The sequence below is a fragment of the Salmo salar genome, chromosome 16 (assembly GCF_965601325.2).
Source record: "Salmo salar chromosome 16, fSalSal1, whole genome shotgun sequence".
In the NCBI taxonomy this organism is placed as follows: Eukaryota; Metazoa; Chordata; class Actinopteri; order Salmoniformes; family Salmonidae; genus Salmo; species Salmo salar.
In genome coordinates, this window is record NC_138306.1 from 7,436,015 (window position 1) to 7,452,558 (window position 16,544).

At 41.9% G+C, this 16,544-nt stretch overlaps 1 protein-coding gene across 1 annotated transcript in view; it reads left to right on the forward strand.

The window, feature by feature from the left end:
• Positions 1–16,329, forward strand: part of zgc:101566 (Transmembrane protein 263-B-like) — a 51,034-nt gene extending 34,705 nt beyond the window's left edge. The window contains exon 3 of the mRNA XM_014147801.3: positions 12,625–16,329. Within this exon, the coding sequence (XP_014003276.1) occupies positions 12,625–12,905 (281 nt within the window). The 3' untranslated portion in view covers positions 12,906–16,329. The remainder of the gene's footprint in view (positions 1–12,624) is intronic.
• Positions 16,330–16,544: the final 215 nt, after the last annotated feature.

A 16,544-nucleotide genomic window follows, 5' to 3' on the forward strand; every position in this document is an offset into this window, starting at 1 on the left:
ATTTCCATGACTGATCAAAACTCATTATTATGGCTCTGTCTTGTCCCACTGCAGCAGGCTAGGGCGAGCAATACGTTTGGGACATCATATCATATCAGCACCTAAGTATCGTGATAATATTGTATTGTGAGGTCCCTGGCAATTCCCAGCCCTACTCAGTATATAACCTTGTCTCCTATTGTCATTGTCACCCAAAACACTGTTGTCAAAACAGCCCAAAAATATCTGGGACCAGGTAGATAGATTGTGTCTGTTATAGCAGCATGCATGGAGCTCTTGGTTGTGTAATCACTTAGGAACAGGCCTGGGATTCCCATTAAGATGTTATGAGGTGCTTAATCAAATCAAATTGTATTAGTCACATGTGCCGAATACAACAGTGAAATGCTTAATACAAGCCCCTAACCAACAATGCAGTTTAAAAAATATGAGTAAGAATAAGAAATAAAAGTAACAAGTAGTTAAAGAGCAGCAGTAAAATAACAATAGCGAGACTATACACGGGGGGGTATCGGTACAGAGTCAATGTGCGGGGGCACCGGTTAGTCGAGGTAATTGAGGTAATATGTACATCTAGGTAGAGTTATTAAAGTGATTATGTATAGATAATAACAGAGAGTAGCAGCGGTGTAAAGGGGGGGGGGGGGGGGGGGGTAACAACGCAAATATTCTGGGTAGCCATTTGATTAGATGTTCAGGAGTCTTATGGCTTGGGGGTAGAATCTGTTTAGAAGCCTCTTGGACCTAGACTTGGTGCTCCGGTATCGCTTGCCGTCCGGTAGCAGAGAGAACAGTCTATTACTAGGGTGGAGGCCAAGGTAGAGGCTGAGTGAGGATCTATATACTGTACAGTAGAGGATTCCTGGGCTTCTTATCCACCAGGGTCCCATGTAACATTCTCACACACACACACACACACACACACACACACACACACACACACACACACACACACACACAAAGGAGAGAGATGATGCCATGCCACAAGCAGCAGCTCCCAGCTCTCTGTATGCTTATCAGTGCACATTAAAGCTAGTCTCTAATGGTCTAGTGTGTGTGTGCGTGCCTGTAATGGTCCATCTGAGACTTGGTAGTCTCCATACTGCAGTATCTACATGCTGCAGTCTAGATCCTCTTCCTCCTCATCCCAAATGGGAACCTATTTTTTTCACCAGAAACTGTGGGGCTATATAGGGAATGCTATTATAGGGTGCCGTTTGGCACGCTACCCTATTCCCTGAGACTCAGCAGAGGCTGAATTAGCCTGCAGGCTGCTATAGCTCCCTCCTCTGTTAGAGTTTAACTACCATGCAGATATTATACCCTCAACAGGTTTATTGTCAATGTCCTAAATAGCACCCTTTACCCTATATAGTGCACTACTTTTGATTGGAGCCCTGGTCAAAGGAAGTTCACTACATAGGGAAGAGGTTGCAATTTGAGAGGGAGCCATTGTCTTTTTGTTTTATGGGGTTATTATTTATGGCAAGCATTATGGTAGGCATACCTTACCTCTGCAATATACTGGCCCCCTGAGAGGAGCTCCTCACTAAGAAGAGACAATGATGTGTCCTAAATGGCACCCTATTCCCTATATCCCTCAAATTCAACTCTGGACCTCAAAGCCAGTTCCACTGCTTTAAAAAAAATGGTTCCCCTCTATCCAGGGACTGATTTAGACCTGGGACACCAGGTGGGTGCAATTAATTATCAGGCAGAACAGAAAACCAGCAGGTTTCAGACCTCATAGGGTAAGAGTTTAATAACCCTGCCCTATATAGTACACTACACTACCATAGGGCTCTGGTCAAAAGTAGTGCACTATGCAGGGAATAGGGTGCCATTTAGAACACAGTCAGTGGATCGTTTTAGAGGTTGTTCCAGCACACAGGCAGTGAGGGAATATTTGGCTCCATCAGCAGCTTGGTTTATTATCGGTCAGTGAAATTCGGTTCTATGGATGGTATATAGGCCTAGATTTGATGTATCTCACATTCTCACTGCAGAGGATGGAAAGGATGCTGTGTAGAATTAGTGGGTTGGTTCCGAGTTGAAACACTGTGTAGGTTATATGTGACCGATCGGCTTGATTCAGTCTTATATTGCAAAATTTGAAATGTTGTTTTTTACATTGGATAAAAGTAGAGACTCAGAGCTAGAAAATGCAGTTGAGGAACAATGGGAAAGAAATTGATGTCAGAATGCACTCACTGTTCCAAAATGTGATTATTATTTTAAATGTTTTTTTCTCCCCAATTTCGTGGTATCCATTTGGTAGTAGTTAAAGTCTTGTCTCATCGCTGCAACTCCCGTACGGACTCGGGAGAGGCGAAGGTCGAGAGCCATGCGTCCTCTGAAACACAAACCAACCAATCCGCACTGCTTCTTGACACAATGCACATCCAACCCGGAAGCCAGCCGCACCAATGTGTCAGAGGAAACACTGTTCACCTGGCGACCTGGTCAGCGTGCACTGCGCCCGGCCCACCACAGGAGTCGCTAGTGCGCGATGAGACAAGGATATCCCTGCCGGCCAAACCCTCCCTAACCCGGACGACGCTGGGCCAATTGTGTGCCGCCCCATGGGCCTCCCGGGCGTGGCCGGCTGCGACAGAGCCTGGGCTCGAACCCAGAATCTCTGGTGGCACAGCTAGCACTGCCCGGGAGGCCCGCCCAAAATGTGATTATTACACAACAGGACAGTTAACACGCGCTGCCTGCTAATTTTCTGTATCGTGTTGTCATTAATACTGTAGGCGCATACAGTATGTATGTATGTATTTTTTCTCTTTATTTAACTACGCAAGTCAGTTTAGAACAAATTCTTATTTTCAATGATGGCCTAGGAACAGTGGGTTAACTGCCTTGTTCAGGGGCAGAACAAAATATTTTTACCTTGTCAGCTCGGGGATTCAATCTCGCAACCTTTTGGTTGCTAGTCCAATGCTCTAACCACTAGGCTACCTGCCGCCCCGTATCTATGTATCTATTTATGTATGGAGCATAATGTATTTACAGTTTTATTCACATTTTCCAGTACTTGGTGACAAATAATGCATTCTGATTATTGCATAGATTGTAATGGACACCTATGTTTGTTGACATTATACAATGCATTCTGGGTATCATGTAAATGTCTGTCAGACCAAAGAAGGTATAATGAGGTGAGGGAATGGTTCACTCATCTTTCGGGTAAACTTCCCTAAGTGAATGAAGGGAAGTGAATGATTGTAGACGACACACCCCCGTCAACATGTATACTATAAATATACCAAACTCATCTTATCTTCTCTTATTATCTTTGGTTGATGTGAAAAAACAAACATGGCGGTGCACACGAACTACCCATTGTCGGATTACTTACGATTTCTAGAAAGTGTTTTACTAAATTATTTAGATGAGGTCATTTAGGTGAGCTCACACGTGATGAATTATAAAGAGTAATTGCTATTAGCTAATTAATATTGTAGTTTCTGTCAGCCGAGAGTTATAAAAATATGACTGCTTTGTGTTACGTCAATTTTTCCTCAGTTAGCGATAGGACAAATGTAGCCTACATTTTCCGGTTTGGATGATTGTGTTATGCTGTAGCTACTTCTGTGAATGTCTGAACATTGCATCCAAAAATAAACTGGTCACATTCTGGACATAACTTTTTAAGGACTGGTTTGTGCAAAATGTTTCTGTGAAGAAAACAGTGTAGCCAGCTCAAATGCTGATTGTTGCGTCAATCGAAACTGGACGTTCTAATCAAGCGTTCTAATCACACCGGTTTGAGCATACGCTGCAGGGACCACTGTAGAATGATCACACCCGTTTGTTGGTAAGTGTGAAAAGGTTAACACCCGCCCGCGTAAGCCAGAAGCCAGCTGCAACAATGTGTCGAAGGAAACACTGTTAATCTGACAACCGAAGTCAGCCTGCAGGCGCCCGGTACGCCACAACAAGCCAAGTAAAGCCCCCCCAGCCAAATGGAGTCCTTATGGGACTCCCGAACACGGCCGGTTGTGAGACAGCCTGGGTTTGATCCCAGACTTTAGTGACGCTGCAACACTGTGACGCAGTGCCTTAGACTGCTGCGCCACTCGGGAGGCCCCCATCATGAACATTCTACTGAAATGGTTACTTGCATAGTGGGGTCTTTTGTTTAGACATGTAGCTAGCTAGCTAGCTAAACAATGAACCATAATCCCAACTCATAACGTTAGAATCCTGCATGAATCTGCAGGTAGCTAACCAACCATGTTCAATGTTAGCTAGCTCGCTAATATTAGGCTATAACTAGCAATGCAAATGGCTCTGAGATACAAATAATATTACTACACAGATCATACACTCAACGTTGGCTAGCGAGCCAGCCAGGAAACATTAGCTAGCTAGCTTAAAGAACGCTTTAACTTGAAAAAATAACTTTCTGACATAATTAGAAAGGTGTGATATCTGAAAATGGAGCTAGCTAGACTATTTTACCCATATACATGGATGAACGCTTCTCCCTTTCTGTCACGGATGCCATGGTTGCACTTAGTTTGAAGATGTAATCCGGAGACAGGTGTTTTGTGGCACACTTTTTGACTCCCTCTGCATATTTGTAATCAAACGCCATAATTTTCTCCATCTCCTTAGCTATCATACTCTAATTCCATCGGGCATTCCACTGATTTCAAAACTCCAGAAAGTGGAGCAATTCTCAGCCAATCATGGCTAGCGGGAAGGTTCCTGCCTTTTTTGGTGGCTAAACCAACCTGTCTCATAATTTAACAATTTTATTCGTATTTACAGATAGCATACAAGTTTGTTATTAAGGTACATGAAAGTTCACATTTTCCAGAAGGGATTTCTGCCAAAAAACGCGTTTTGATTGTAAAAAGTTTACGTTCAAATGGCTCTCCTGTGATGTAGTGATGCTTGACATATGCCTAGTTTCCTGAAACGAGACACATATAGTAGCTACTACTCTTAAACCATTGGTTACCATCTACCGTAGCGCCCTTCGCTTTATTACAGGTGACAGTTTTAATTCTCATCACTGCATCCTGTATCAGGTTGGCTGGACCTCACTAAAGTCCCGTAGATCACTTCATTACTCGCTTCTTGTTTACAAAGCTCTGCTCCACAAACTTCCAACATACCTCACTTCCCTGTTGAAATATAAAAATATGAGATACCAAACTTGTTTGCAGGGTTGGTTAACTCTTGAGGTCCCGCTCGTCTCCACAAAGTTTGGTAACTCCACCTTTAGTTTTAACACACCTCAGTTATGGAATACCTTGCAAAACAAATTACAAATTCCCTGGTGCCGATCAGGTAGTTTAAAACTCTGTTGTAAAATGAGTTTGTGCAATTGTTTCAATTGACTATTATACAGTAACTTATTGTAATAGCATGATGTAATGTATTTATAACTGTCTTGTAGTTTTTATATTTTTTGTTGTGTTGATGGATTTTTCTTTCCCTCTGGGCATCATTGCAAATAAGACACTGGTCTAAATTGGGCTCCCTTGAGTAAATAAAAGTAAATAAGAAGAGATCGCCTATTGCTGTGGCGCATAATCAGGTTGTATTGAGCAAGGCTATCCATAGGGGCCAGAGCACTGCCTCAGCCGCCTCATAGAAAGACCTTCAAACCCTCACTGGCCTGATTCTCCTTTGATCGTGAAGTTGCAAGCATGCACAGGAATAGGGTGCCATTTCAGACACTTTAAAGTTCCTTGCCTTCTTCCCAGTTGAACACAAGGATGCGGCTTATTGGGTTCCTCAGGGAGCAGTACCACAACTGTTCTTCAAAAGCTCAGAGGTTCAAAGGAATGGATATTCTTAGTTCTAACATGTGTCTCTGTGCCTTAGCATATTTCTTAAAAGTCACAGTATGCAGTCCACAATACTTGCACAATTTTGGAATAAAAAATCAACACTGCTTTTGACTTTTTTGTCTGATTTAAGGGTTTACTGTACAATACTGTACAATAATTGTGTGTGAGCCTTGCTTAAAGTGACTTCTGGGAAAGGATAAGCTTATTGTGATTACCTCTAATTACATTTGAAATACTTCCAGAAAAATGTATACTATTATTATTAAAAACAAAACACAGTGTTAAGGGAAACTATGCATTGGTCTGAAGCCGTAAAATAAAGGAAATTCACATGAGCACAGCAATACCTATTCCACCCATGCTCTTCCAAGGTTTTCCAGCACACAGCTTTGAACTACTACAGTAGCTATGTTGGTATTGTATTTTAGACTATGTGTAGGCAGGTTGCTTCGACTGTTTGCCGTCTCAAACAGGTTATAATTTATACTCTTAGAAGTGGTGCTTCCACAATAATGTGATTTGTACCGCATGCAAGGTAAAGTATTGGATTCTTCACACACTACAGTAAGACCATTACGCTACCTTTTCATGCTTTTTTTAATTAAATGAAAGCAAGCTTTGCTTTTATACTTACAAGACCATCAGGCTTGATTGAGCTGTTTTGTCTTGTAGTAATGTGGTGTCTTCCTGTATTTCCTTAAACCTTTATTTTATCAAAACATCATAAAAAAACAAAATTGTTTTATAATTTTTATAGCAGTGTACTGTAAAGTTTTCCCTCATCAATCTACACACAATACCCCATAATGACAAAGCAAAAACAGGTTTTTAGACATTTTTGCAAAAGTATTAAAAAAATAAGCTCTACGGACAATTCCTTCGACGTCATGGCTTGGTTTTTGCTCTGACATGCACTGTCAACTGTGGGACCTTTTATCGACAAATGTGTGCCTTTCCAAATCATGTCCAATCAATTGAATTTACCACAGGTGGACTCCAAGTTGTAGAAACATCTCAAGGATGATTAATGGAAACAGTATTCACCTGAGCTCAATTTCGAGTCTCATCGCAAAGGGTCTGAATACTTATGTAAATAAGGTTTTTCTGTTTTTCTGTGTAAATTAGGATGTTTTTTTTTTTGTTTTGTTTTTTTACTATTTTCGCTTTGTCATTCTGGTGTATTGTGTGTATTTAATCCATTTTTGAATAAGGCTGTAACGTAACAAAATGTGTGACAAAAGATGTAGAGGTCCTGAATATTTTCTGAAGGCACTGCACATCTCCAGAGAGTTCATACCCAGGCAGAATTCCTGGTAGGCCTACTCTTAATGATGTAGAACGTTAGGGTGTTGCTTAGGAAGTGTAAGGTTGTGACATTCTACTATAGCTCACCCCTCAGGGATGTGATAACACCGAGCGTTAGTGACAGTTGGTGTTAGTGTGTCTTGGCCTCCATTATTGTTAATGAGAAGCCTCTATGTTTGAGGATAGACAGCATACAGAGATCTAGGGCACACATTCCAAATGACACTCTGTTCCCTATATAGTAGTGCACAACTTTTGACTAGGGCCATGTGAATGAAGGGATATTACAGACCTTCCACTATTCAGAGGTGCAGGTTGACGTGGTGAAGATAATGACAGTGTGTATAGGAGGGGGTGCATGGATATGCTTCTTTCAGCCACAGATGAAGATGTCTATAAATAGCACAGGGTAACGGCTCTGCCAACACACTTGGCACAGCCTGGGAAAGAGACAGAATTTGTTGGCGTGCCTACATATTAATACGCAGTTGGTTTTATATCTGTACCTAATGCAGATGGGAAGCTTCTGGAAATGTGGTTTATTAACTGTTGAATAGTATTCCAGGTAGCTATTGAACAGTAAGCCAATTGGAGATTACTATTAGGCTACTTCACTTTCTTTATTTTACTGTTACAACAGTTTAACAGGGGCCTGTTTGGCCTATACAGCTTTTTAGCAGAAAAGTGAAGGCTCCTGCATGTATAATGTACATGTTCTCAGTTAGATAGTGGTGGGTCTGATAGCCTAGTGGTGGCCCTTGAGGAGCAGGATGGCTAATCCTTCTATAAAGACATGTTGTCAGTGTAAAAAGGATGACATGAAAAGCTCACCACTCACTCCTCGCTAGCTACGACATTAGGGAATTCATGTTTGTCAAGCCAAAGGGTGTGGGAGGGGAAAGGGGGCTGAAAGACATACAGTGCTGTCACCTCAATGTTATGCTTGGATTGAGACGGGAGAATATACATCACTGTGTCAAATCATGCAAGGACGTGATAGCGGGTACTTTATCACCCAGGGTGAAGTGGTACATTATATCTGTGCTAGGAAGTAGGTGATGGGCTGCAAAGGCCTTTTTTACTGTACAATGAAGTCAATGGGCTGGATTTACCCAAAAATGGAGACGTATTAATCAGCAAATTAATGTGACTTCACTAAACACTGGAGACATTAATTAGCATGGTACACTTTTCCCCCAATTTAAATTGATTATTGGCATGACGTTAAAATGTACATATTGCCAAAGCATATTTTCTCTCTCTCTCTCTCCTATGAAGTTACTTTTAAAACCTTTTTCTGTCCATATTTTATGGCACATTTTAAAGCCTTAGCCTATGACTCAGTCGTCTGTAAGCAGTGGCAACAACCATGGACATGCATTGTGATTCACTACAGCCACAGACCTTACATAGACCATAAACACCATTACCCATTTTATAGGTGCCTTTATTTTCCCCAAGCTGTAAAGCCAAGTTTCCACTAATAAGCTTTTTTATACCAACAGGCTTGTGTGCGTGACAGCTTCAATAAAGTTTATATAGTTGTATTTAGGGACCTCACAATACGATTGTCACGATACGTACATGTTTTACATTTTACATTTTAGCAGATGCTCTTATCCAGAATGACAGTTAGTGCATTTATCTTAAGATAGCTAGGTGGGACGACCACATATCACAGGCATAGTGAGTACACTTTTCCGAAGTAAAGTAGCTATCAGAAAAGTCAGAGCTAAAAGGGGGGGAGTCAAGTACAAGTGTTCAGGACTTGTCTTTTTTATATATACTGAACAAAAATGTATACGCAACATGCAACAATTTCAACAATTTTAGTAAGTTACAGATGATATAAGGAAATCAGTCAATTGAAATTCATTAGGCCCTAATCTATGGATTTCACATGACTGGGAAGGGGCGCAGTGGGAGGGCATTGGCCCACCCACTGGGGAGCCAGCACAAGGTGCACCTGTCTAATGATCATGCTGTTTAATCAGCTTCTTGACATGCCACACCGTTCAGGTGGATTAATTGTCTTGGCAAAGGAGAAATGCTCACAGGGATGTTAAAACATTTGTGCACAACATTTGAGAGAAATACGTTTTTTGAGCGTATGGAACATTTCTGGGATAATGAAACATTGGACCAACACTTTACATGTTGCGTTTATATTTTTGTTCTCTGTGTGTGTGTGTGCGTGCAACAAGATCTTAACCCAATTGAACACTTATGGGAGATGCAGTAGTGGCGCCGGAGACAGCGTTTTCCACCACCATCAACAAAACACCAAATTATGGAATTTCTTGGAAAGAATGATGTCACATCCCTCCAGACACTTGTAGAATCTATGCCAAGGCACAATTAAGTTGTTCTGGGAGCTCGTGGTGGCCCAAATCCTTTTTAAGAGACTTTATGTTGGTGTTTCCTTTATTTTGGCAGTTACCTGTATATTGTAATGTACACTACATAAGCCAAAAGTATGTGGACACCTGCTCGTCGAATGTCTCATTCCAAAATCATGGGCATTAATATGGAGTTGGTCCCCCCTTTGCTGCTATTACAGCCTCCACTCTTCTGGGAAGACTTTCCACTAGATGTTGGAGCATTGCTGCAGGGACTTCCTTCCATTCAGCCACGAGCATTAGTGAGGTCGGGCACTGATGTTGGGCGATTAGGCCTGGCTCGCAGTCGGCGTTCCAATTCAGGTCAGTGCTTTCTGCAGGCCAGTCAAGTTCTTCCACACCATTTCTTTATGGACCTCGCTTTGTGCATGGGAGCATTGTCATGCTGAAACAGGAAAGGGCCTTCTCCAAACTGTTGCCACAAAGTTGGAAGCACAGAATCGTCTAGAATGTCATTGTATGCTTTAGCGTTAAGATTTCCCTTCACTGGAACTAAGGGGCCTAGCCTGAACCATGAAAAACAGCCGCAGACCATTATTCCTCCTCCTCCAAACTTTACAGTTGGCACTATGCATTGGAGCAGATAGCGTTCTCCTGGCATCTGCTAAACCCAGATTCGTCCGTCAGGCTGCCAGATGGTGAAGCCTTCCCTGTCGCTCAGTTGGTAGAGCATGGTGTTTGCAACACCAGGGTTGTGGGTTCGATTCCCACGGGGGGCCAGCACAGGAAGAAAAAAAATGTATGAAATGTATGCATTCACTACTGTAAGTCGCTCTGGATAAGAGCGTCTGCTAAATGACTAAAATGTAAATGTAAATGAAGTGTGATTCATCACTTCAGAGAACACGTTTCCACTGCTCCAGAGTCAAATGGCAGCGAGCTTTACACCACTGCAGCTGACGCTTGGCATTGCGCATGGTGATCTTAGGCATGTGTGCGGCTGCTCGGCCATGGAAACTGATTTCATGAAGCTCCCGACGAACAGTTATTGTGCTAACGTTGCTTCCGGAGGCAGTTTTATTTAAAGATGTGTCCACATACTTTTAGTGTACAGTTGAAGTCGGACGTTTTTTCAACCACTCCACAAATTTCTTGTTAACAAACTATAGTTTTGGCAAGTCGGTTAGGACATCTACTTTGTGCATGACACAAGTCATTTTTCCAACAATTGTTGACAGACAGATTATTTCACTTATAATTCACTGCATTACAATTCTAGTCGGTCAGAAGTTTACATACACTAAGTTGACTGTGCCTTTAAACAGCTTGGAAAATTCCATAAAATTATGTCATGGCTTTAGAAGCTTCTGATTAGGCTAATTGACATCATTTGAGTCAATTGGAGGTGTACCTGTGGATGTATTTCAGGGCCTACCTATCTGAGAAATAAAATTGTAGACCTCCACAAGTCTGGTTCATACTTGGGAGCAATTTCCAAACGCCTGAAGGTACCACGTTCATCTGTACAAACAATAGCACAAAAGTATAAACACCATGGGACCATGCAGCCGTCATACCGCTCAGGAAGGAGATGCCTTCTGTCTCCTAGAGATGAACATACTTTGGTGCGAAAAGGGCAAATCAATCCCAGAACAACAGCAAAGGACCTTGTGAAGATGCTGGAGGAAACAGGTACAAAAGTATCTATATCCACAGCAAAACGAGTCCTATATCGACATAACCTGAAAGGCCGCTCAGCAAGGAAGAAGCCACTTCTCCAAAACCGGCATAAAAAAAGCCAGACTACGATTTGCAACTGCACATGGGGACAAAGATCGTACTTTTTGGAGAAATGTCCTCTGGTCTGATGAAATAAAAATAGAACTGTTTGGCCATCGTTATGTTTGGAGGAAAAAGGGGGATGTTTGCAAGCCGAAGAACATCATCCCAACCGTGAAGCACGGGGGAGGCAGCATCATGTTGTGGGTGTGCTTTGCTGCAGGACAGACTGGTGCACTTCACAAAATAGATGGCATCATGAGGTAGGAAAATGATGTGGATATATTGAAGCAACATCTCAAGACATCAGTCAGGAAGTTAAAGCTTGGTCGCAAATGGGTCTTCCAGATGGACAATGACCCCAAGCATACTTCCAAAGTTGTGGCAAAATGGCTTAAGGACAACAAAGTCAAGGTATTGGAGTGGCCATGACAAAGCCCTGACCTCAATCACATAGAACATTTGTGGGCAGAACTGAAAACGCGTGTGCGAGCAAGGAGGCCTACAAACCTGACTCAGTTACACCAGCTCTGTCAGGAGGAATGGGCCAAAATTCCCCCAACTTATTGTGGAAGGCTACCTGAAATGTTTGACCCAAGTTAAACAATTTAAAGGAAATGCTAACAAATACTAATTGAGTGTATGTAAACTTCTGACCCACAGGGAATGTGATGAAATAAATAAAAGCTGAAATAAATCATTCTCTCTATTATTATTCTGACATTTCACATTCTTAAAATTAAGTGGTGATCCTAATTGACCTAAGACAGGGAATTTTTACTATGATTAAATTGTGAAAAACTGAATTTAAATGTATTTGGCTAAGGTGTATGTAAACTTCCGACTTCAACTGTATGTGAATTAGGAAATGAATACAATATGAGCGATTTTAAAGTGAACTCTTAGTCCACACAAGTCCCCATCATCAGCTTTGTATCAGTCAGGCCATGTAATAGACCTTATTTGCGGACCTGAGGCTTTAGGTCAGACAATAACTATTTACAATAATGAGTGATACAGTCAAACACCAATTCAACATTCTCCTTATGTAAGTAAGTGGTGCTTTCCGAGTGCTTTCCTTTTGACCAGATCCTTTTTGGGGCCTGGTCAAAAGTAGTCGACTATGTATAATAGGGTGACGTGGGAAATGTAGGATGATGGATTGGCGTATGGTGGTCCTTGTTGTTCCTCTGAGGGACTGGAAAGGTCACCTGCTTTGTTTTCCTCTAACATCTACAGCCATAGAACACCCCTGAAGAAGACTAATGGAAAGGTTTCACCTGGTACTTTCTTTCAGGCACCTAGACACAAACTAGGAATCTATAAATAATGTAATTTTTTTTCTCTCTTTCTCTCTCCCCCCTCTCTCCCAACCCTCCCCCCTGCAGATGGAGAGAAGGACCACCCTAAGACCGAGGCGGGGGTCATCTGGAGGGTGACCGGCGGTCTCTTCAACATGACCAGAGGGGCGGTCGGCGCGACATGGGGAGGCGTGGCCTGGGTGGGCTGTAAGAGCTATGACATCACCAAGACGGTGGTGACCAGCGTGCCGGCCGCCGGCGTGGGATTAGTCAAAGGCGGCGTTTCCGTGGTGACGGGAGGAGTTGGAGCGGTAGGGTCCGCAGTAGCCAGTAAAGTTACACCAAAGAAAAAGGATAAGTCTGATTAAGCCTAGACCCAACTACCACCCCAATGTATGCGTCCTTCATTATATGTCTGCTGTGCATAGGATACATCTGGTTACTAATGGTAACGATTCAGAGTTGAGATAAGCCCAAGTAACTTGGATTTCCACGTAAATCATTCAATGACATCAATGGGAAACTTGCGTGAAAAGCCGAGTTAAGCTTGCAGATCTCAAGTCAGAATACTACCCTAGGGCAGCATTACAGAGGGAATTTTATGGGATTTGTGATGATATAGGAACGTTGGACTTACTGCCGATGTACTTCTGAGAGGGATCTCATGTTTTTGTGATTGATCTCGGTGTGGGAAGGGAAGGGCATAATAATATGATGACCACGCACATTTGTCATGCATAAGAACAATTTGGTAGCGATTCAGCAAGGACAAATCTACACATTTCTCAAAGACTTGAGTTTATTTCAATTCTTCCAGTTTTATTATCTTTACATTAGTATTAAAACAAAGTGAAAGGTACTTTACACAACTTAATTTCATCAGTTTGACATCGGTGATTGGAGAATACACACCAAACGATGTGTGTATGTGAATATGTACAGAGTATGTGTTATAATAGATATGTGAATAATAGGTACGTGAATCCTATTGATGCAGATGGAGAGGGACTTTGCAGTCTTGAAACTCCATTGCAACTTGGATTTTTTATTGTACAACAGGTGAGGGGATTTTTTTTGTTGCTTCATGAGTTGGAGACCTGTTAAATAAAGCGTGTTATTGCATTGAAACGGATCTAAACAATCCTGAAAAATACCTTTTTGTATACATGTTACATATATCAGCAGAGGTCCTGGGCTGTTTAAATAAATGAAGCACCATTTCACCACCAACAAAACACACGTACGTAAGGTCAAGTGTCATAGTTCATGCCTGCAAGGCAAATGTCACCCTATTCCCTTTATAGTGCATTACTTTTTACCAGGGCACTCTTGTTTAAAAGTAGTGCGCTATATAGGGAATAGGGTGCCATGTGGGACTCATCCTATGTCATTCACTTGTATGGACTTTCCTCAAATCTATATGTATGTGCCTACCTGTACAATGTACACACATTAGATAGATAAGTACTGATAGTTGATAGTTCACACTGACATTCCCGGAGTATGAGGGCCAGTTGAAAACGAACCTGCTTTTTCTTTCCATGAATCCCATTCACTTCTGGGTGCCAATATGTTTGGCATGAACATGAGTTAACAAGATGCCACAAACAGATCTGGGTACAGGCAAATTCATTTCCACATTGTTTACATTATTACCATAGTATTGAATTACTGTCCATTCTGATGAGACATTAGGTGTACACCAATCCATTTTTTGTTTTTGTTTTTGTTTATATTTGAATATTCACTAGAAAGAGAACACTCTTGGCATGGTATTTCCACGCCCTTACGTTATGCATCGCATGCTTCAAGTAGTCGATTTTCCTTCTTCCTGTACACAATATGCTGTTTATTATTAGGACAAGTCTCGCCTATTTCATTTTATGCTTTTTCCTCTTGTTCTGTCTATTTACTGTTTTCCTCTGCTCTTACTTCTGCTAGTTAATATATGTACAGTGGGGGGGAAAAGTATTTGATCCCCTGCTGATTTTGTACGTTTGCCCACGTACAAAGAAATTATCAGTCTATCATTTTAATGGTAGGTTTATATGAACAGTGAGAGACAGAATAAAAAAGAAAAAAAAGAAAAACGCATGTCAAAAATGTTATAAAATTATTTCCATTTTAATGAGGGAAATAAGTATTTAACCCCTCTGCAAAACATGACTTAGTACTTGGTGGCAAAACCCTTGTTGGCAATCACAGAGGTCAGACGTTTCTTGTAGTTGGCCACCAGGTTTGCACACATCTCAGGAGGGATTTTGTCCCACTCCTCTTTGCAGATCTTCTCCAAGTCATTAAGGTTTCGAGGCTGACGTTTGGCAACTCGAACGTTCAGCTCCCTCCACAGATTTTCTATGGGATTAAGGTCTGGAGACTGGCCAGGCCACTCCAGGACCTTAATGTGCTTCTTCTTGAGCTACTCCTTTGTTGCCTTGGCCGTGTGTTTTGGGTCATTGTCATGCTGGAATACCCATCCACAACCCATTTTCAATGCCCTGGCTGAGGGAAGGAGGTTCTCACCCAAGATTTGACAGTACATGGCCCTGTCAAATGATGCGGTGAAGTTGTCCTGTCCCCTTAGCAGAAAAACACCCCCAAAGCATAATGTTTCCACCTCCATGTTTGACGGTGGATATGGTTTTCTTGGGGTCATAGGCAGCATTCCTCCTCCTCCAAACACGGCGAGTTGAGTTGATGCCAAAGAGCTCCATTTTGGTCTCATCTGACCACAACACTTTCACCAGTTGTCCTCTGAATCATTCAGATGTTCATTGGCAAACTTCAGACGGGCATGTATATGTATTCTTGAGCAGTGGGACCTTGCGGGCGCTGCAGGATTTCAGTCCTTCACGGCGTAGTGTGTTACCAATTGTTTTCTTGGTGACAATGGTCCCAGCTGCCTTGAGATCATTGACAAGATCCTCCCGTGTAGTTCTGGGCTGATTCCTCATCGTTCTCATGATCATTGCAACCCCACGAGGTGAGATCTTGCATGGAGCCCCAGGCCGAGGGATATTGACAGTTCTTTTGTGTTTCTTCCATTTGCGAATAATCGCACCAAATGTTGTCACCTTCTCACCAAGCTGCTTGGTGACGGTCTTGTAGCACATTCCAGCCTTGTGTAGGTCTACAATCTTGTCCCTGACATCATTGGAGAGCTCTTTGGTCTTGGCCATGGTGGAGAGTTTGGAATTTGATTGATTGATTGCTTCTGTGGACATGTGTCTTTTTTACAGGTAACAAGCTGCGGTTAGGAGCACTGCCTTTAAGAGTGTGCTCCTAATCTCAGCTTGTTACCTGTATAAAAGACACCTGGGAGCCAGAAATCTTTCTGATTGAGAGGGGGTCAAATACTTATTTCCCTCATTAAAATGCAAATCAATTTATAACATTTTTGACATGTGTTTTTCTGGATATTTTTGTTGTTATTCTGTCTCTCACTGTTCAAATAAACCTACCATTAAAATTATAGACTGATCCTTTCTTTATCAGTGGGCAAACATACAAAATCAGCAGGGGATCAAATACTTTTTTCCCTCACTGTATTGGAGACTCTGTTACTATAACCTGATATGTGTTCCAAATGACACCCTATTCCCTATTTAGTGCAGCACTTTTGAACAGGGCCCATAGGGGCTTTGGTCAAAAGTAGTGCACTATATGGGGAATAGGGTGCAATTTGGGACGCATACCTGGACTTTTAAGACCAAGTAGATTTTTGTCTATGATATAACTATTTTTGCAAAAACTGATGCTGTATTCTATAAATAAAGCTACTCTGTATTTTAATTCAGATTGTTGCATTTTATTCGGTCGCTAAATGAGGGTACTGCTTTATGTCTGTATGTATGACATGCCCTCTCTCTACCCCACCCTCAGAGGAAGTTATGGGTCCAGTTATAGGTCCAGCTGATAGCAAGGAAATCAATAACATGTATTGGAAAAGCAGAGAAATTTGTCAGAATATACCAAAGTCTGCTTTTGTATTACATAGTATACATTTC